Source organism: Pectinophora gossypiella, chromosome 2, assembly GCF_024362695.1.
Source record: "Pectinophora gossypiella chromosome 2, ilPecGoss1.1, whole genome shotgun sequence".
NCBI classification, from domain to species: domain Eukaryota; kingdom Metazoa; phylum Arthropoda; class Insecta; order Lepidoptera; family Gelechiidae; genus Pectinophora; species Pectinophora gossypiella.
The window spans coordinates 12218770-12242408 of NC_065405.1; the positions used below are offsets into that span (position 1 = coordinate 12218770).

The following is a 23639-nucleotide window of genomic DNA, read 5'->3' on the forward strand; positions in this document are numbered from 1 at the left end:
AGCTGGTAGCTGAGATAAAATATGGCGCGACTGTCACGTTACTCGTGTGTTTCAATGTCAAAATGCTTATATATATTATAATAAAATAACTCTACTAATACAAATATTATAAATGCGAAAGTAACTCTGTTACGCATTTACTACAGAACTGATTTTGATAAAATTAGTTACAGAGGTAGATTACACCTTGTGAAACAACATAGGATAGTTTTTATATTTAACGGTGGATATATGAGGAATATGAGGACTGATAGCTAGTTAAATTATACTCAGTTTACGTACCATAATATGTTACAAAGGCAAGAACGCACATCTTTTACTCCAAAAGCAACGGTACGAATTTGATTTCAGGTTCATTATTAATCAATTTATAAGTTGCAACAACTAGGTGAATAGGTTATTATTTTATCAAGCTAAGTAACTACATTACTGTAATATATTATGCAATTTAAATTGACCGTGTACCACCAGAGCGACACAAAATGTGTCAACATAAGTGGTTTTCTTTTTAAGTTACTTTTTAAATGTTTATATACTTACACATATACATAAAGTCATGCCTGTAATCTCTAATGGGGTGGGCAGAGATACAAGTAATCTAAGACAACTTGTAGTTACTGTTATGTAAGTCTTAAGATGAATATGATGAAGCTTATGGTGACAAGGAGGGTTAAAAAGGCCACATCAAAGCAATTTATCACGAAATGCAATATTGCTATTTGATTGCATTGCGCATTTTAAATGTGGATTAGCAATATTGTTTTTTTAGATAAATCAATTCAATATTTTTAAAATACTCAAGGGAGCAGTCTATGTATATTTAGGTTAAGTTATTTATTGTATCATTGTATGGGCCTTTCTAGCCTAAAACGAATGATTTATTATTGTTATTTCCACCTAAATAATTCAACCCTATGCTACATAATTAACCATTTGAACCTTTATTTCGTTTTGCGACGCGGCGCGTTATTAATGATTGCGAATTTGTTACAAATTAGGGTTAAACGACCGACTTAAATGATAGAGAAATGTGTTGATATTGCATTATTCATAAATAAAGTATGCAAGAAATGCAGGCCCGTACATAGACCAAGAATTCCTTTCCTGTCTGGACGTGCCACTTCATTCCACAAGTGGCAGTGCGCAGTGTCATCCCAATAATGAACAGTAGCCATTCCTTGCCGCGTCATTGTAAGTTTTACTTTTTTAAACCCTTCTTTTCTATACAGAGACATAACTAGGATATGATCGGTATTTGGAAGGGAATCAATCAATCCAATTGTTAAGTTTGTTGGTATGTTCATGCATTATTTTACAAAGGTTTCAACATTGTTCAAGTCGTTTTGTCCAATGCAGTCTAATATATATATTTTTTAATTTTAAGACTTCGAATACAATATTATATTAATGGGTTAATGACAATAGACTCGTCCCCCATTACATGGGGCTTAAACATTACTGGCGAGAAATGGGATACATCACTGCCTACCCCTTCAGGGATTCTGGCGTGATGCTGTGTTACGTATAAGAAACATCTCGCCATATTATTTTTGCCAAACACATTTATTTTTGTTTTATTATGTCTCGAACGAAACACAAGTACAACTTTGTCTTCGTAATATATCGTAAGCATCCGAAGCCACCCTCTGGGTTCCTCTCTGGTGCAACCTGTAGGTCCGGTATAATAACGCTGGGGTTTAAAGAAATAATTTCTCGGTTGATTGTGATTAATGGCCGGCGGCGCACCCGTGGCGCCGACTGCGCTGCCCAAACCTCCACTCCTCACTAATTGCGTAATAATAACTCAATCCGGGTCTCGTAGCCAACAAGACGATTACGGACCGTATGCTATCCCTCGCGTGTACCTACACTAATAGTCACCATTTACGTGTTAAGTATTCTGTTTGTTACAAGTTTTGGTCAAAAATGATTTTTTTGTGAATCCAGAAAAATGCGGTCTCGTCCATACAAAAGACATCAACGCACCCTCCACGTTATACGACTTACGCTAACATTTAATAGCAGAGTTTATTATTTGTTAGCTCTATAATATTAACTGTACTTCAGAACACCTATTATTAAACCTCGCTACATCTCGCAAACGATTACAACAACTGATCATTTGCGTAATTGATGCGGTTATAGCGCGCTCACTTACAACTCGCCACAACTTTACGTAAAGCTCGGTTGAGTCAATATAGCTGCGGTATTCGTAATAGATACCCGCACGACGGGAATTGCGATATCAAAACAAGTAAGTCAATGTCGAAGCGTTATTAAATTATCCGCTCGAAGGCTCACCCTGAGCGTCGCCACTCAAGCGCCGCACCTCTCGCGAGAACGAAACGCGAACCCGACAGGGCAATTAAAGCATCGTTAGCGACTTGAGCGAATTCCTGGGTGTTTATTTTCAATCGGACATTCTGAACAACACCATTGTTCGAGGAGCGAGTTCGCTGAACCGTCGCCCGCTTCCCGCCGAAACAGACTTGTTTAGCTTCTGACCGTAAATAAATAATCATAGCAACAATAATGGCAGATATAGCGAGAGCGGGTCGGCCGGCGAGCGAGGTGAATGTCGGGCGCGCTGGGTGGGCGTGACGTCACGGCCGGAATGCGCCCGCGCCGCCGCCGCGCGCCCACGTGGCCACACCACACCGGCGCTGCATCACCACACACCACCACTCTTCATTCAGCCGCTGAATACGTCACCCGCGTACGCAACCTGCGCAATTGCCACTTACGGCTGTATAAACGAAGCGCTTCAACCAGACGCTCTCAGGTACCTGTGTACATACAGGCGAATGGGACGCTGACGTAAACCTACGGATTAGTGTGTGATCCGCGATGCGGCGGCGCCGGCGACTTCGCTTCCTGCAGATAAGAGATTGGGCCAGTATGCGCACGTTCTCACGACTCCCGCTACTCCGATAATGTTACTGTCTGTTACGGTACCTATGCTTATCGCCGCTATACAATGTAACTTTTATTGGCATTCTGTGCCCTGCATATGATTTCCGAGTAATTTATAGACAATTAATATGCCATTATACAAACAGAGCTGTTTATCATCTTACAGGAAACAGTCAGGAGATAATTTTAGAAATAAGTTCTTTGGACGATAGGCCGCTTGTCGGGCGACTTTGTGCGCTATCTGGGGTCGTGCCCGTAATATAATTGCCTGAATTTAATTACTTCATAATGTGCGTCCAAATAGTTATGTGTGCAAAGTTTATCAAGTCCAGTAACACCATGCGTGTGGGCTTTTCGTGTGAAGATCGTGGTGATGTTTATAGCGAAGATATGTTCGATGTTGAGGCTCGAACCTCCAGAAGAGTTCAAGCTATGCATCAATCACTTCTGTCACGCTCCACGTTAGTTTGACGGCAGCAACAAGTGTTGTTGTTTGATTGGCCGAACTATGACATCCGGAGTCTGGGAGACCTCCCGGGCCAACACAGGCCATCGGCGTCCACAGTTCCGGATATCTGCATATAATGGGTCGTGGGTGTAGGCGCTATTATCCCATCAGAATGCATGAGCCGTCGTGCGTTTAGCTTCGAGTATAAACAGAATGGCTTAGAATTCATTACCAGGCTATGCAAGTCCCTATAAAATGCATCGGATGAAGTGGAATAGCTTGTTTGGTAGAAAATTGTAGTAATTGAATCGACGTAGTAAACAGTTGCAATAAAATAATAGGTCTTAATAATACCTATGAAATTGCCGTTTTCTAATACTAGCTAGTTAGCAATATCTTGCGTTTTACAAATCAAAATTACTTCGAAATTAAAGCTTAATTAAATCAGATGTTACACACGTTAATTTATAATATGAGGTCTAAAAACAACAGGAGCTTCGCTTAAAAACTTTTTTTTTTCGGAATTTGCAGGCGAAGAAGAGTTCATTAAGTCTTGACTCCAGAGACTTCCAATAAGATCACAAAGGCCGTTCATAATGATGGTTGATATTTCGATTAACAAAATAAATAGATTTTCCATACAAAAAATAATATTTTTGAATTTGTCTATGGGCACAAAACGTCAATACATTCGATGAAATGTTACTGTACTTAAACGAAAGAATGGATATCAAAAGTGACAAGTAAAGTGAGAAGTATTAAAAATACGAGGAAATATTATTTTTGTTATTAAAGGTCATAGGTACTATTTCCCTGTTAACTTTTCAGAAATACTTAGTTGCGGTGCAGGTGTAAATGGTATGAGGCGCAAGCAGCGTGCAAAGCATATGAAGATATTTGTATGCATGCAAAAACATGTGACAATCGTCAAGGACGCGGCGGCGTTGGTCAATTGAAGCATCTGAGCGTAGCTTTTGAATGTCAATGACACTGTTATGTTCTTCTTTATGTAATTTTACGATCCTAAGCACATGTGTGGAGTATTTTGGAATTGAATCAGGTAGTTCTCAATGTTGTTTCTTACCGAATAACCGTAAAGGACGTGAGATTAAGTACTATGTTCGAGTAAAAGTTGCCAAATGCTCCGTGTTACCAAATGCTGATGGATGGTTTCTTTGACATTGGATAAGTTTCTGAATATTACTATAAGCAAATGGTGAAACGGACCTTTAAATATAAAATAAACAACAATACGCTTTAGTAAGTATTTTATTGTAAGCAACGAAACAATCTTGGAATGGTATTTAAATACCATCAAAAGATCAGAAAATAAAATGCATATACAGGAAGTTGGTGACATCGTAACGAATACTGAGGGGAATGATTCAACTCATGATTTTAAGTTAATATTAAGTGGAATTTTCCGTCGCAAAATTCATCAAAACTTTAGTGTTTTCTTTAAATTAATTTCAGTTCCATAATCATGGCCAGAACCATTCTTTAAAGTTTTCATTGCACTAACACCCTGTATGATCAGAAAAGTTTACCAAAAACAAATTTCGATTTCATGTAACAGACCTCATGTGGATTTCATTATCTTTAACGTCTTAATGTAATTTGTTTTCTCTTGAGCACTATATGAAAGGTCAAGTACAGTATTTCACAACGGCTTTCTATATCACTTTTAATACTGTACTCTATGTAGTAGCCTTAATAATGTTCCGTATTAATCAGAGGCGAAAAGCAGCTTAATCTCGAGAAAGTTGCCAAGTTATGTGGACAGAGAAACCGGTTTCAGTGGCCATATGATAGCGATTTTATCAGTATTATTCGGTATAGCACTAGACTAGGTTACTAGAAATCAGAGATCTTAATCTTTTTTTTACAACTGTGTTGTATCTGTACGCTCTTTTTTATGATTGAATTATTTCGATTTTGAATCTGACAAGAATTTTATTTCTTCTTGGATAACGTCTTAAAAGCAAGCTTTTAAAACTCAAACACGGCGTTGCAACTACGATAACTAACGTTACAATGCAGGTAGCATACATTAAGCAGGTTTATAGGGGTTGCGGTTAAGCAGCTGTTGGAGTGGCTACTGGCACGGAAGCGATGAGCAACGACGAGGAAAATGAGTGGCTGTGCAATCATGTGAGCACTGACCACGTGTCGCGACCCGGCGCTTGTCTGCATCAGCACACACGATTTATGCCGTAACCCGATACCAGAAGTGCTGCCACCACTTTGTACCCGACCATCTGTGACCTCGTCCTCTCACTCAAATCGCTTGGCCATGGCCATATATCACACAGATTTCTTAACATTCTAAAACCAAATGCTTTTTATTTCTCATTCCAATATTTGTTTCCATTAATTGATTCGTCTTTGGGAACGTTATCAGGTTAGATTTATATTCCATCAGAAACTACCCAGAAGTCCAAGTTAAAAGCTGTGCCTTTGAAAATCGTGGGTGTACAATCATTTATAGGTCTCCAGCGCAGCTGCCGCCCGCCCGGCGAGCTCGGCGCGGCGTGCTCAATGTTTGGACGGAGAAAGGCGATATGTGGGAAAAACGAGAGGGAAAGAGATGCAGCATAAACCTTAAGGAAAAGGAAAGAATGTGCCCATGCGCTGAGAAGGAAAGGGATGAGCGATCGGAAACCACAAGATGTCTCAATTCGACGAGGCGAGCTCTGTGCGGTCCTGCCAGACATAAAACTTTGTAGACTGGCATTCTTTTATTTTATTCTCGAGAAGCGATTTTGTATTTTAAATAGCGAACATAAATATTCAAAACTTGTCCCGAAAACTGATGAACTGAGAAGGCTCGCGAAGTTTCTTGTTGTCATTCATTCATTAAGTTTTAGCTATTTATATAGACTTTTTCTTTTTTAGCTACACTATCTAATACCTGGTTTACTTTGGTTTATTTTATGCTTGTCCAAAGGTTTATTAAGCCAAGTAACTGCATTTCTTCTCGCCGGCTACGGCGGTTTTTTGAAAGTAACGTCTAAATTAGTTCCGTGTTTCTCCTCTAATAGAGTGGTTGTGCGGGCCCGGTTGATGTCTCTATCGGCGGCGCTGCGCCGGCATGCGCGTGCGCAGCCTGCCCCGCGCACCCCGCTCCCGCTGCGCCTTAATTGCTTCATCTTGCATACGACCAACCACGCTCCTACATTATACGTAACTGCCGCACGTTACATTAACCTCACCACGAATTACAGCTGTTTTTATGTTTTCTCTAACATTCCTGTCTTGATTTCTCTGCTCTTGGTATTTAAGCAGTATGAGTACCTATATTTACTGATTTGGATAAAATTGTTCTCTTTTGAGTTTTGTTTAATGAGATGCTTTTAGTTGGAACTACGACTTTTGTTGCCAAAATATTAATTAAGTAGGTAGGTGCAAAAACTCTTAGGACGTCATTCATACATTTGCTTGTCCACTGTCTTTAGAAAGCCATAACTAGAGTGTTATGATTACGCATAACTAATTATTGTCACCAAAACACGAATTGTTTGTGTTTAGGTACAAACTACAAACATCGTCATGAAAATATAGATACGTAATAATAAGTCGACAGTTATAATTCGACTTGAATAGATTTATTTTTGAAACCATATATTATCTTGTTATGACAAAGCTGTTTTGTTTCACGGCCATGTCAAAATTGAGTTGTTTCGAGTTTTTTTGACGTCAGGCGGAAGATTTCGCAAGCGGGCGTGCGGGGGTGCCGCAGGCTCGGACCACCGGCAGGCGGCCTTCTAGGAAGGCGCTACCTTCCCCGAACCCGTCTGCCACTCCTCCACCAATGCCGACATTATCAATGCTCTCAATACAAGCGCGAGCACGCCAATAATAAATTTCTCGGTCCACGTTTTTGTACATGAATGTGACATCGTTCTGGAATGGACCGTAATTAAGCTTTTGAAAGTCTTGCAGCCGGCGGGGTTTTTATCTTGACTATCGTGTCTCACTGATGGCTTAATACTTAGTGATATATTACTGCTTGGTTTGATAAGGTTTCATCCGGGCTTTTATTTTGAATATCCTACGGCCTTTAAAATACGCGCGGCCTTGATAGTACGCACAATTACCGCTAGTCGGCGCCACGGTCCTCGCTGCCGCGTTCTTCGACGCGATTGGCATTCGCAGAAAAACAATCACACGTGCAATATGACAATCGAAACTTGACACTACATTCCCGTGTACATGCTTATGTTGTGAACACTGCACCTTTTCAAGTTCGGAGAGCGCTAGAGCTGCGTCCACCCAGCTGGTGCGAATGTAAAGGTCGCCGCTGTGGCGCGCCTCGGCGGCGGAGGGAGTCTCGCTCGCGGCAGTCGCTATCCGAGGATTCGAAGGAGCCTCGGAATCGGGAGCCACCATGATCTCGGGGCCAGGCTTGTCACCAGTATCCTCATGAAGACGGCCGGAGTCCGTCTGGCGGCGCACGCTGTCATATCACTCGCCGCCACATAACCACACACATGCACACCGTGATTCTTCACTTCTATTCAGCACTTTACCGTTCGAAACACGGACCGACACCGAGCTTCGATACAATAATATCACGACGCGTCAATACTCCAGCGCGACTCGAGCAACACTGAATCATGAATTGAGCACTGGCGGAGAGTGCGTACACTGGATGTTTGGAGAACCGCCATCATGATTCGGCCGGCAATGTTGCCGTTCTGGGACACGAAGCCCGCCGATCACCGGCGGAAACGACCGAAGTCGCTCGCCGTAGGACCACACACGTGTTGAGTCTTTCTCACTCTTCTCGTGAGATGGAAAATTTAAGAGGGAAGAGGGGCGGGAAGGCAAAATAAAAGCATTGAATGAAATGAAGTTGCAAGAGAAGGGCACTACTCGAGTACTATAAGCAACATCAAAATACAGAATTGTAAATTGTATGGGTTATTAAGAAACGTTCATGAGCATTCCTTTCCTTCGATATCAGATACCTATCTCATAATAATAACACAGGCGGTCCTGTGTGACATTAAAATGATGATAATAGAGGTTTAGGATTGTATATGAACAATTCATATTTAATTAATGAGCAATGATCAGAAGGATAACGTAAGACATTTCAAAGCAGTGTATGGCCGCACTCACAAAAGTCATTACATCCCCACAATTACCACAAAGAGAGGGCGTTTGCTAGCTAAACATTCACTCTGTATACAGATAATAAAGGCGGATCAAACATTCGGACGCACCATATCATTTTGTTTACAGAGTTTTCTGAGTAAAAAGTCGGGCGAGCGCGCCTCGGGGCGGCGGCGGGCCCTTTGAAGTTACCGACATAAAACGCCGCCGGCGGTGATTTAACTAATGAATTTATTTAGCGGGCGTGCCGGCGAGTGCCGCGGGTCCCCGCCAGCCACCACGCACTACCAGCGACCCTATCTTCCAAGCTTACAACTGCCAAATTACAAGCGCCTCAATGCTCACTTCCATTTTTAAACTGCTTCCGATTCATTTGGGTCAAACATGGTTATTGTCAACTACATTCTGCTTGACAGCAGTATTGGTGCCGCAGGTTTCTTTTGATAAGCAAGCCATTCCACCTGCAATCAAGCCTGATGCACTTAACATAAACCAGACATTACAAGGTATGGCCTCCAGCATGTTTATAATTGTTTCCAAATTATTCCCATTCACACTTCGAATCCGTGCTGCAAGATTGCCCCCAAAGTTTTTAGTCTTAAAGCAAAAATCAGAGGAAGTTCTGAGAACCCGGAGCTTCGGATAGTTCCGTAGGCGAATGCGAAATCTTAGCGGTTACTACTTATACAAATTGGTAGCCAAACTGAGAATACTCAATTAAACGAACGCCAAATTGGATAAAAGTTCTGTAAAAGTCAAATTGTTTGTGATTCACGAATCAATCTAATACATTTTTGACTCGATTCACTGTGATACTGTAGCTTTATATTGGCAAAGGCCTCAGAGATAGGACCCTACCTAACTCACAACATTACCTAATAATCCATGTTGAAATGATACGGACTGTCATGCTTTAAATGTTCTAAAATACCTGATTTATTAATGTGATGTAACACCACAATATTACTGCAATATTGTAGACTTCCGATGTGTAAATTAATTCTTTTAGAAGAGTATTATAAGCAGTTAACTTTATATTGTACATTCATCTGATAATATAAATATATCGCTCGAACATAAAATAAAATTGACAATTAGTCACAAATTACCCGAGCAACGATCGCCGATAAACTTGTTTTGTCTTTATTCATTTGCATTACGCAACCAGAAATACGCTATCCTTATCTACTTAGTATGTCTTATTAAAGTATCAACTGTTATTATTTGCACCATAAACAATAAGTTTGATATTTTGTTTATCTAACTTGTTGTTTTAAATGTGAAATCGGTTTCAATTGCCTCGCCTACTCGTTGACCTGATAAATATTTTTATGTATCTATACAATGTGATTGCTATGATTATTATTAGTAAGAATAACAGTTAAGTACCTATTTGCAAATAAATTATTAATAGAGTAAAACTATAAATGCTAAATATTAAATAATGGGGTCCGTCCTTCATAAAAAAATGTCGTCCGAAAAAAAATATTATTAACTTTACGTAATACATATATAACGCGAGGAGTGGGAATCTGTTATTCGAGCCCTACATACCAACAAGGGATAAAAGGATTAGAAGAAGAAAAAGAAGTACTTATATACAGTATAGGGCCTGATATACATAAATAAATAGCAAGCAAAAGTTCCAAGAAAATATTGATATATTTAAAACCTAGGAAATTTATCTTCAATCCTTAAATGAATCTTGTATGGTTATTTAAAGTCGTAAATGCTATAAGGCTCCTGTTATGGAGTTCTTTAACGAACTATCATTAATTAGGCTCTAGGCAGTTAATGTATATTTAATGTGGCTCTTCTATTCACATGTCAGATTGACGAATGTGCGAGGGCACAGTGCCACATGCTCGCGCTGAATCCTCAATACACTGGTTTACGACTTTTTGGCATTACGTGTCTCGCATACGATGAAATAAATAAGGATTCCCACACCAGAAGTCACTATTACATGCAACTCGAATGTATTTCATACTTTATGCACGCGCGTGGATGGTTTTTAAAGTATTTTATATTTCTATACAGGTGCATACGACGAGTGTATAAATCGAGATTAGAATTAAAACGTCTCTTGCTAAGTGCCAGCCAATCCATTTATCTATGGTATCCATTTTCTTTAGAAAAATAAAATCTTAAGCAATTAAATGAAGTAAGCTTCGGCTCTGTAACTCGACACTGTCTTTGCTCAAGCGTAATTGAAATCCGATCAGTGCAACTATAAAGCTACGAGTTAAGGGTGCAATAAAATAATCCCCGGCAATCGGATTATCACCTCAAGCCCCACCTGACGACAAGTCGATTTCACGCGCGACCTTCTAAGAACCTCCGAGGTGTAAACGACCCCAGTGAATCGATTTACACAAACGGATAGATCTATCTTGCCGATATTGAATTGAACAGTGAAAACCATGCGCTATAGAACATATTCGAATATCTAAACTTTTGAAATTTCAGAAACTCTAAAACCGATCTTTATGCCTGTACACCAAGGTTGATTATTCACGAGATGTTTTTCGTATTATTTGGTATCTTTAAGGGTGGTTCGCCGTGGACATTTTGACACTTCTGGCGAAACCCCAGCGGGGTGCCACACTATCCATCTTCTGGGAAGCTCGCGTGGGGTACGCGATTGAGACCACAATGTGAACGATTCAATTATGATCCAAAAATGTGACGCTATAAATATATCTATTGTGAGGTATTCCTACGTCAGGTAGTGACGAATAATAGAGATAGTGATTATTTTTTTGAACCGACTTATTTAGCGATGATATTCATATCCTGGACAAAAATAATCAGTGTGGGATATTCTCTTAGCACGTTAGTTCAATAAGATTGATAAAACATTGCACTAAAACTCGGGATTTTTATTAGAATGGGCAAACAAAGAAATCGTTAAAATTTTGTTTTTATTTTGCTCGAAGTATTCTTAAATACCTCTTACTTAACGTCTCCGAGTTATGAATGTAAATAAGTATATAGATAAGGGAACGAACGTAATATATTCATATATCACTAATTTAAGAGGCACGGTCTTGTCAGTATCGGGGTCGGGTACAGTCATGAATGAGCAATATAAACTTTAGGACTCTGACGCACTAACATATTTGACATTTAGTGAGACTTACAGTTCAATTTGTTAAAAAAGTTAATGTGACATGGTACCAAAGTGTGTACATATTAATGCTCGTGACCGTACTGTTCTCCATTCTTGTCTATCGAAGGACACAACACAACATATTTAAAAATACACGGTGTTAGTGACATCGTAACTAATACTGAGGGGAATGATTCTTCAGACCATTCAGAGTTAATATCAAGTGGAATTTTCCGTCGCAAAATATTTTTTTGTAAAATGTGTATTTTTTATTATTTTTAATTCTATACTCTTGCAATGGAAAATTCCACCTGATATTAACTCAGAATACTGAGCTGAATCATCCCCCTCAGTAGGTATTTGTTACGATGCTTATTATAAGATTAATGATTACCTAAATGATAAACATGTCTGGTATTAAATGTGTTCCTCTAGTTATTAAATAACTTGTAACGTACCCTCATTGATTTAAAAGATGTGTTGCTGTTGCAGTTTCTTGTCATTTCTTCTCCTCAGCCATAACACCTTGCGAAATGACGTAAATTCAAAATGTTACATTGACCTTCAACAAGTTTATCCATGATAATTACGTTGAATAAATGATTCTGATTCTGATGTCTTACACTCCGTACATATGGGCCATACAAGTACGTATAGGCGTTATTTACACCGTAACGAATATTGAGGGGTATGATTCAGAATGATGTCAAATGGAATTCCTTTCAGAAAAATCATGAAAATTTTAGTATTTTCAGTTCCATACTTTTGCGACGGAAAATTCCACTTGGTATCACCTCAGAATCATGGTCTAAATCATCCCTTAAAGTTTTCATTACGATGTCACCCTGTATATTACAAAATTAATATCAATATTCAGGACTCATTGAGCACATAAAACATTCACATGGTAATTGCTAGCTTCCACATACACGAGAGACAAGGAACGTGTCTGAATATTAAGCAAAAAGAACATAGCTCATAGAAATTCTGTTGCAAAATATACATTTTAACTATTCCGAACAGAGACGCCTCTAGTTTAAAGTCGACAGTGGTTTGTTTCGGCGACAGGTGACATTGAGTAGTATATGGAGCCGTCAGTGCAAAGGTTGATGGAATTAGCCGGTACTCTGTGACACAGAAGTAAAAGTGCTGGATAAAATGGTGAACAAGAAATTACGTTAAATTGTCATTCAGTGTAAGTCTGCACGTTTTGTTTTCACGAAACTTACTGTAGAATTATTTCGGGCGACATTTACTCGGATAAATGAGAAACGCTACAGGCTTTTCTTCTTCAGAGTATACAGGTTAAAGCTTTATTTAGGTTTAAGACAACCCACAACAACATCAAACATAACAACAGCTCCCTAAAAGCGTCTCGTATCATTTTATGTAAAAACCGCATACATAGCCTATGCAAACCGAAGTAACCGAACATTGGAAAACCAACATCAATAATTAAATTAACGACCTCCGTGGTACAGTAGTCGAGCGTCGGGCTCACGATTCGGAGGTCCCGGGTTCAATTCCCGGTGGGGACGTATCACAAAAATTACTTTGTGGTCCCTAGTTTGGTTAGGACATTACTGGCTGATCACCAGATTTTCCGAAAGTAAGATGATCCATGCTTCGGAAGGCACGTTAAGCCGTTGGTCTCGGTTACTACTTACTGATATAAGTAAGTAGTCGTTATATGCGCCATGTCAGGGGCCTTTGGCAGCTCAATAGTAACCCTGACGCCAGGGTTGATGAGGTTAGTACTCCACCTCACAACCCACACGATAGAAGATCATTAAAATCAAAGTTTTGTTTTCAATGTGCGATCAATAGCGACACTGGATTTAAGTACTTACTTCAACTTACACCCACACTTGATATGGAGTTGTCCTTAGGTTATATAATACCTAATCTTCTTATCGTGTGGATTGTGAGGTGGAATACCAGCTACATCAACCCTGGTGTCAAGGTTATTATTGAGCCGCCAAAGGCCCCTGACATGACTCATGTAACGAGTATATACTTACACCAACGGCTTAACGTGCCTTCCGAAGCACGGATCATCTTACTTTCGGACAATGAGGTGATCAGCCGGTAATGAACCATATGATGTAGAAAGAACATAATCAGTTGTTTTTTTTCTACTTGCTCCAGATAACTACTGCACGCAATGTTTTTGTTTCAGCAGAACGTCGAACATAAACATAACCTGGTGACTATATTCCTAATAGGCTAGTTTCCAACTAGTCAAATCAGTTACTTTTTACTAAACGTCAAAACACGAAATTACTATGGAATTTGTATGAAAAAGCATTCTGTGACGTCATAGAAAAACGTGACAAAATGTCGGACTTATTAATACGTTTTCTTGATTAAAATTCATAAATAAGTTTAATAGAAAAAAGAAAATGTTTTTCGTTAGTTTTAGATGTGTCTTTATTTAGTAATCAGAATTTCATAATTTATCTTGAACCTAGTACACGACCCAATTGGGCTAGTCAAAAGTACAAATGGTCAAGACAAATTAATAACTCATTGATGTAAGTCCGGAACCGGTGTTCGAACCGGCGCTCCCCGTTTGAGAAGACCGCAGGATCACAGTGACCTGAATCGCATCGAGCACTATTAAAATATAAATTCTGTAATTTACGATATCACTTGCTATCACTTCCAGTCAAGAACATTAAATCGTAAAATCAACTCATTGACATGAGCGGTGTCAGCGCAGACGCGGCCGCCGTTGAGACGCGAGGCGACGCGCAGTTTTATTGTCCTCGTAAAATCGGCGACGCATGCGCCATACGCATATAGAAAAGATCCACATTGCAACGCGACAGTTAAGCGTTCTTATAGAAGGAGTATAATCTTCTTCTTCAATCGTGTGGGTTGTGAGGTGAATTATCAACCCCATCAACCCTGGTGCCAGGGTTACTATTGAGCCGCCAAAGGCCCCTGACATGGCTCATGTAACGACTACTTACTTACATTGGTAAATAGTAGCCTTGATCAACGGCTTTCGGACAATCAGGTGGTCAGCCTGTGATGTCTTAACCAAATTAGGGATCACAAAATGATTTTTGTGATATGTCCCCACCGGGATTTGAACCCGGGACCTCCGGATCGTGAGCCCAACGCTCAAACCACTGGACCACGGAGGCCTTTGATTGGTATAATCTTAATCTCCACGTAAAAAACTTCTTTTATTGCAGATAAGCGGATTCAGGTGGTTGCCAAGCAATCGGTTAACCGTGATTGGTTTTAGGGCAACTTCGGTTACCGTCACGTTGTTTTCCTTAAATAGGTAGGTATGTAACTGAAATCCTAAAGTACTCCAGCGACCTTTTGCCACACGAAATAGACGCTAACTGTCATTATAAATTCGACTCCGGTGGTGGCATGTCGTAAAACCGTTTACTACGTTATGAATGGGCAGAACAATAAAACGTATACCTAATATTGCAGTCTATGTACCATGCAAAGATCGTCGACGTCGGTCCTGTGACGACGCGCGGATATCAATTCGGGCGAGTATTTTAATTGCGCGCTCTTCGGTTTCTCGCCTCGCAGACATCCTGATAAAACCCGGTGTCACGGAAACCACCTATTAAGTACCGCCACAGTCACGCCACTAAAATGTTTGATTTACCCTCCGCTAACACCTTATTTACGTGAAACCACAGCCAAAGTTGCAAGTTGTAATCGAAACTCTAGTCTCATGTTCCTAAATGAAATTACAATTTACTACATCCATATTTCGTTGGCAATTAAATAACAATAAACAGATTAAACAGTATTACGGAGTGGAGCAACATTTACGGCGGCCGCAATCAGATCGGGCCGAGAGCCAAAATAAACGTTACCAAATTATATAATTTATGTTTAATAGCGGCTTCGTGGGTGGTCGGCGGCGGGCGCGCAGCTAATTGGGTAAATTGCCGATTTAGACGATACGATAAAGTGAATCAAACAAATTGTAGCATTGCGCAACAAAGCTTCGTGCGGCTACGCACGCTACGACAAACACTACGGTTATTATTGAGGTGCCGATGTAATTGCTACGGTGTTTGTAAATTATAGCCATTTGGCTAAAGCATGCCGCTGTCTGACATGTGATGTAACAAAGCTTAATTTATCTTTATTTTATCGAAGCATTACTTTTCAAAGTACGTTACCTATTGGTTCTCTGGGCTACGTCTGTAGAACATTAACTGTAAAGTATTCAGTGTGTGTCACCGAATAATGACGGAGTCAGTCGCAAGTTTCCCTCGCTCCGTGGGTGGTCTGCCGTCTATGAGCAGTGGAGCTCAACATGCATCCAAATGTCCTTATAATTCACTACATCTGCCACTTTGCTTCCAGTACTGTCGCCATAAAGCGACGCAATCTCGGACAAGTGATAAGACACGCAGTTTTAAGTGGGTGACGCGTTAAGGACGAGCACGCATAAAATGAGTTGGTTGCATCACAAAGAGATGTTAAAGCACAGCTATGGACATAAAAATAAAAATTTAAAACTAAAATCCGACTACGGAAAAATCTTGCTATGTAAAGTATTAAACAAAACATTTCTATTAAACATAGATAGATGTTTAGGAGATAGCCGTGGTTGAATGCCAATCTATCCTAAGAGTTTGTTTACCCCGGCATATGAACACATAGCCTATAACTACCGGAAGATCAAGACGCTTCTAGCGACATCTCATTTATTATTTTTTGACAGGTGGTTTAGAAGTTAGGTAGTAAGATAGCAGATACATGTATACATAAATAGCGGTCAAATAAATAACCCTCTTTACTTACGTAATAAAAATAAATATTTAGCGATGTAATAAAAACTGCGTTACCTTAATTTAACGAAATAATACCGGGTTCTTACCGCGTTAAAATCAGGGATATGAAACTCCCGATATTTCAACACTGTTGCAAGTACCATGATCACGGGACGATGAGATTGGAAATATCGGGAGTCTCATATCCTTGATTTTAACGCGGTAAGAACCCGGTATTATATGTTTAAATTATGATAATAGTTTTTAACCACGCACCCATGTATAAGTATTATGTGACCTATTGGATACATGAATTCTAAAAACAAATTCGAATGTGTAGGGGACACTGTGCGGTTGGAAATCGTAACCTGAGAATGCAAGGCGTCATTCTAGAAACTACGTTAAACAATGAGATGTATATAGTATAAAACACAGTACAGTATCGCCATGTAGCATGGTGTTCCTACACTGTACACTATCAATAATGCAAGCCCCACTTATATTTTCCATTAATGATACAGAAACGGTTTTTTGTTATGAACTTAATTAGTAGTTAATGCATGTTGGTGGTGGTTTAACGTGTATTTACTGATAGGTTAATTATTTTAATCAATGGTTCGCCGGCGTGGCTGTAAGCGAAGCGTGGGTTATACGAGATAACGCTTATAAATTATTTATCATGTAAAATCACAAGATTGGCAAATATGGCAAAAACAGGGAGGTGGCATTATTCGTAGTTCGGGGTTATAAATTTCTTGATAATTAATTAGTTAATAAGTGTTTTGTTTATCATTTATCATATTTTAACTACGCACACACACACACACACACACACACACACACACACATACATAAGCTCGCCAGTTGGGGTAGTCAAAAGTAAGTACATCCACCGCAAGATTGAACTAAGACCCACACCTCACCGAACTTTTTGTTAGACCAACGCGATAGGTGAGGAGTCGTATCGCCGTCTGTGAAAATGTGTTAGGGAAAAATGTACTTAAGATAAATTATTAACTTATTGGTGCAGGCCCGGTACCGGGGTTCGAATCGGCGTTCCCCGTTTGTGAAGCAAGCCAGTGTACAGTCATGAGCAATATCATGTACCCACTTTAGAACCCTGTCGCACTATCATATTTGACATTTAATGAGACTAACGGTTTCATTTGTCAAAAAAGTTAATATGACATGGTTTCAAAGTGTATACATATTAGTGCTCGTGACCGTACCACATGATACATTATATTTTACTGTGTAAAACAATACAACAAGGGCCGCTCATAGGATGGGTGATCACAAAAAAAAAAGTTTTCATCTCGAGCTCCTCCGTGCTTCGGAAGTCGCGTTAAGCCGTTGGTCCCGGCTGCATTAGCAGTCGTTAATAACCACCGATCCACACTGGGCCCGCGTGGTGGTTTAAGGCCCGATCTCCCTATCCATTCATAGGGAAGGCCCGTGCCCCAGCAGTGGGGACGTTAATGGGCTGGTGATGATATGTAAAACAATAGCAAATACTACGCTACACGCTATACTACACGCTACGCTACACGCTTATACGCTCCATTGCATGACCGAAATCACTTAAAACCAACAACTTGACAATCAAAGATTAAATAAATTGCACATACATACATTAGAACTGAAATATACATAATTATAATTTATTTTACCAACTATAAAGGTTTCGAAGACAAATAGAGACATTATTCAAATGCAGTTTTAATGAACGCTATAACCTCCGACAAACGCACGCGCAAGATGAACGCGCGTCATCATATCACGAGGACAGCTGCGACAAATCAACAGGTAACATGTGCATAAGATACAAGTTCCGGCTTAACTACACTGTCGTCGGATATATTAAACATTAATCAAGTTTACTTTTTATATGGTTCATAATAGAAAGTTACTTAATTTTAAAAAGCTGATGTCGTTACAAGTTGTAGGCCTGGTTTTTCACTAAACTTTTGTTCCCTTCACAATATAGGCCTTCACAGTAGCATTTTAGTTCTTTCTTTATCTGCAAATTACTTACAACATGACGATGTGTCGAGACTATTGAAGTATTGTATGACGACGTACGTTGCTGCAAGGCAAGCCGTCACTGCGAAAGTTTAACAAAAAACTTCAAACCAACAAAAAAGCTCTTATAAATAAAAATACAAATAGCCATATGGAGCAATAAATTTGTTTATTGTACAATAAAATAATGTAGCGAGTTCGTGTTGGGTGGTCCGGTACAAAAAGCGAGGCAAGATGGAGGAACTGTGCTGTAAAGACGCGTCCTCGCCCGGAGCGCCGCACAGTGGGCCCAGCCGCGCGATCTACACAAAATAATCAACAAGTTAATTAAAAACTAAAGAACATTTGTTACGTGAACAGGTGCACCGTGTAATTGAATTTGCGGATACGTGGGAAAAATTATCAGCTATCTTCTACTTTTCAATTAAAATTGCAATCTGTTCTGTTCATTCTGTAATTCGTCATAAACGGCTTAATATCTGTTGGATGGATCTCTCGCTGCATTAAAAAGAAATTAAACAGGGCAATGTGGCGAAGAAAGAAAAAGAAATGTGACGATATTTTTATTCGTATGGCATTTAATCTCTATTAATTGTTATTTTTATCTCTATTACGTGCTATGTTTTCTGAAAATGATTTACTTTTATTTTATATTTACAAAACAGCTGAGCCATAATGACATCATAATGAAGAAGTTTATGTTGTTTCATCCTTAAGTTTATAAGTCGATAATATTTAACTTCCGCACATAAATGACGTTTACATCTGCTTTTTTAATAATATTATTTTTATAAATGTACTTATTGCAGTCATTGTAATGCGGTATCCGGCCCCAGTGTGCACAGTGTCGCATCTCCACAGAACAGCGTGGAACAATCGCCCCATTGTGTACCGGCCGCGCATTAATTAAATAATATTTGTCGTTTCACGTAATGACTTAATTTTGGAGCGACACCGGCCGGCTTGCTCCACAACAGACTAGAATTTTAACGAGTTATAGACAAATATATTCTATAAAAAGTTTTTATTTGGTTCGCTTTTTCCATCACCGACTTATATTACGAAGTGACGAAGTGTCTGTAGTCTTCTTCTTCGTGTGGATTTGTGGGGTGGATTACCAACCACAGCAAACCTGGTGTCATGGTTATTTGTTTACCTAGTAAAGTCTTAAATCATTCTAGCTTCCTCAAGAGTGTAAAGGCAGGGAGAAAACAGTAGAGGGAGTATTATTCGAGTATACTACTACTCTCAAAATGTCTTCTTTGTGCATCACGCCAGAATACAACATACGTATCGAAGTCGCTGGCGCCATAGCTAAATCAGCTTCGCGTGTCCTATATTTGTTTGAAAATGACTCACCTACCACTAACGGTTGAGTAAATATATAACACTTTGTACGACGGACAGCTTTTTTCCGCCATTTTGTTGTTTTTAACCGGCGATACAATATATGGCCCAGGTGCGATAGTTTTGCCAGGCCATAGTGTGTCTCCTTGACACGGAGCAGTTTCCGAAGATTTCCCACACTCACCGTGACGTCATGATCACACTTTCAATACATAATTTTTACCCCCCGACGCTCTTTGTGGGAGAACAATTGTAAGCACCTTACTTTTGCCTTAGTTCTCAGGTTTAAAGATTATTAAAAATATAATTTTGGAGCCTCCCTGGGTTGCGTTAGACAAACTAGCGTAATTATGTTAGATCGGCCTAGTCAGTTTGAAAATCCGGCCAAGAAGTTTATTCCGGGTAATTCGATGCCATATGCGACTAACCTGCTACAACTCGCGTCAAAAAAAGTTTTAAAAATAGCTTGGAAAGTTTGAACTAAACTGCAGTAGAGCAACATCGTACGCTTTCTAAATACCTTTTCAAGAAATGCTTGCATTGATAAATGGACTTCCATTAATATACTTGTATTGGTTTTCGATGTCTTCTAACTCGTATTAAACAATGTCAACTTTCATCACACGCGACAACGCGTCGACATATCCAAGTTTGTACTAAACTTTATGAGTCGTAAAACTTGTAAAACAGACACAAGTATTTGCGAACATGTGTGGTGTGTGTAAATCTGTCTCGACAGAGGACGTCTGACGGCGGAACGCTGTTTGCTGCGAGACTAGTATTTCGAGAGTTTTATATTGTATCTGTAGATAGAACTTTATACAAACTTTTTTGAAGAAATTCATGATATATGTGCGTGGGTAGCGTTAGTTAATTCATCTTGCGATGGATGTGACTCTGACTACCCCAATTGGGAATACAGTCTTGAGCTTATGTTACCTATGTGTGTGTGTATGTGTGTGTTGTGTGATAAATAGATAATATAAAAGGAAATTCGTAGCCAATACATGAGCTATGTCGGACGACATTATCGGTAACGCTTCAATAATAACTCTGATACTAAGCTTGGTTAGAAGAGTAGAGTAATAAGCAGAATAATATAAAACAAGAAACAACTCATTTAATACTTAATAACTAGAAAATCCCACGAATGCGTCGTCATCTTAACTTCCTGCGGCCCACAGATTTCCAGACACAATACTTAAACAATGGGGTTCGGATAAAAAAAAATAACTAACATCAGAAACAATGTTTATTAAAATGATAAAGTAATATGAATAAATAGATACTTAAGGCCGCCATTTGCCATGTACTTAATTAAGAGACTTTTTGTAATTATTTCTTTTTAGTTTGGTGCAATAAAGTGTATTTGTATTGTATTATATTGTATACTTAAATAACATAATCTCACGACTAAATCTTCATTGGGATACGGAGGTACATCCATCGCAAGATGAACTAAGTACCCACACCTCACCGAACATTCTTAACCTGCCAATAAAATGAGCAAACGCGTTGATATCTTTTGTATCAAAACACCATTCTTGCATAAACCACGCGAGCATAATTACGCAACAAAACCAAAGATGAAATAACGTGAAAAAATGCAGACAGGTAAAAGGACTGCGGAAACGCGGTCCAGGATAATTGTGCCGAAACGGTTGCTAATGTCTCCATCCAAGTCGGCGATTGATGACTATGTGATTGGTCACACCGACACACCCAGCCCGCTTCTTGGTAGCGGCGGCGGGATTAAAGAGTACCAGACTTGCTGCAACGGTCAAAGATTATACAACCACTATTGTGTAAAAAATACATTATAGGTAAGGTAAGTACCTACTTCCTTACTGTTTGTCGTAAAACTCGCAAATTATTAGGTAAATGACTACTTTATACGTAGACTTTAACAAGGTTCTTGCGCTTTATGCATCTAGTAGCGACGTGCTATATCGCACATTTATGTTGTAAGTTTATAACCTATGTTGCTGTTTATATTTAATACATAAATAAACGACGCTTACAACTCTATCTTCTATAACACAGTCTGTAAGCACTAATTATGCTTTGTAAGTTAAGGGTTAAGTTAAAGGTAAGTTTGTAGATTTCATATGTATTATTTTTTACCTAGTTTATATTATTAAGGTTGAGGTTGGAGTATGCCGCACTCGCTGAAGTAATTTTTATTGTAAAATCGTTAAGTATGTCTAAATAAAGTTTTTAAAAATACCTTGGAGGTAAAGAATAGTTGAGCTGCTAAACCTTTCCTACTTCCTCCCTGACACAATTACTAACTAAACATAATAAAACTAATCTACACAAAATAGGGGCACTCAGCCCCTTCTGATCCCTACGTAATCTAAGTTCCACTATCTGTAGCAACAAAATATGTCTGGCGACAGTCGCCATGATTATGTGGCGACAGCGACTATTGCCACAGTGACATGTTAATCTACCAGGATAGATGATCTTCGCAGAAAAAACAAGCCCTTGATGGTATACTTATACTCTTGATAGTGTTATTTCTTAATCAGGGTATTTTTTGGTCCCATTTTCTTGTCATTTGTGTAGCGTGAAAAATAGAAGTCTTTTACAGGATAACGATGTTGGTTTTGCTATTTTCTTGTTAGTAAGTCTCATCTAGAATACTGGTTGTAATCATGTTTCACACTTATTTGTTTTTTTGAATATTTTCTTATTTTATATACTTACCCCGTAAGCCGTTGGTCCCGGTTACTGATGAATAAGTACGTAGTCGTTAAATGAGCCATGATAGGGGGGGGGGGGGGGCAGGGTTCGTTAGGTTGGTAATCGACCTCACAACCCACGCGATAAAAGAAGAATATATAATTACCCAGAAATTCGCCTTTTGCGTGCAAAGCAAAGGGATCAACATTGAATAACATAAATACTACTATAAATTACTTATGACACTAAAAATAAACATAAAATTCCCTGCATAAAACGCGTGTGAGGTCTCAATTTGTTTTCAAATAAAATATCTACGATTAATAGCTACATTCAAGAACCATAAATTCCGGTATCGCATAAAGACGGGTTACCTCAAAGATTTTCCTGTAAAGGGTTAACGAGTGGGTTCTGAGAAGGTGCGAATTGTTAGGTCACAATCACGAACATAATTTATTCGCTAGAGGAGATCATCTAGCTCCTTTTGTACGATTATGTTGATTAACTTACTTTATTAGTGTCAAAACATATACAGGCACAATATAATTACAAATAGATTTTAGAACGTTAGAACCAATCACAGTGGATATCCAAGTGAATGATTTCCAAAAAAAGTTTTTAACAAAAAGATACAGGATGTGGTAAGGAGGAATTTGTATGTGAAGAAGTTTGCTTTCGAAATAGATACAAGAATTCACCATCGGCTGATTGTTTCCTGTTAATTATAAATTGGGAGGGTTAAAATACAATATATTTATATGTATTTGGATATATTGTATTTAGTTAATCACGTGGATTATAAATAACTCGCAGATATTTAATATGTACTTATTAGTTGTTATTAAACTACTACTACTAACAGCCTCCGTGGTCTAGTGGTTAGAGCGTCAGGCTCACGATCTGGAGGTCCGGGTTCGATTCCCGATGGGGACATGGTGGAAATCACTTTGTGAGGCTGTCCTTTGTTTGGTAAGGACTTTTCAGGCTTGAATCACCTGATTGTCTGAAAAAGTAAGATGATTCCGTGCTTCGGAGGGCACGTTAAGCTGTACATGAGACATTTAAATAATAAATGAATTTATTTTTTTTATTAATGTGATATAAGACAGTGTGGGCAGGACACATAGCGAGGAGAACCGATGGCCGATGGGGCGGAAAGGTTCTGGAATGGCGACCACGTGTCGGACGACGCTCAGTGGGTAGGCCCGCTACAAGGTGGACCGACGATCTG

At 39.1% G+C, this 23639-nt stretch overlaps 1 protein-coding gene and 1 long non-coding RNA gene across 2 annotated transcripts in view; both read right to left on the bottom strand.

Annotated features, from left to right (window-relative positions):
• LOC126372795 (protein patched) overlaps positions 1 to 8026 on the bottom strand; it is a 33609-nt gene extending 25583 nt beyond the window's left edge. Inside the window, exon 1 of the mRNA XM_050018697.1 lies at positions 7598 to 8026. Within this exon, the coding sequence (XP_049874654.1) occupies positions 7598 to 7750 (153 nt within the window). The 5' untranslated portion in view covers positions 7751 to 8026. The remainder of the gene's footprint in view (positions 1 to 7597) is intronic.
• A 10502-nt stretch (positions 8027 to 18528) lies between these two features.
• LOC126373058 (uncharacterized) lies at positions 18529 to 20368 on the bottom strand. Its single transcript, XR_007567282.1, has 2 exons — positions 20244 to 20368; positions 18529 to 18678 (listed from the first exon to the last, which is right to left on the bottom strand). It is a non-coding gene; the product is annotated as an uncharacterized LOC126373058 (long non-coding RNA).
• Positions 20369 to 23639: the final 3271 nt, after the last annotated feature.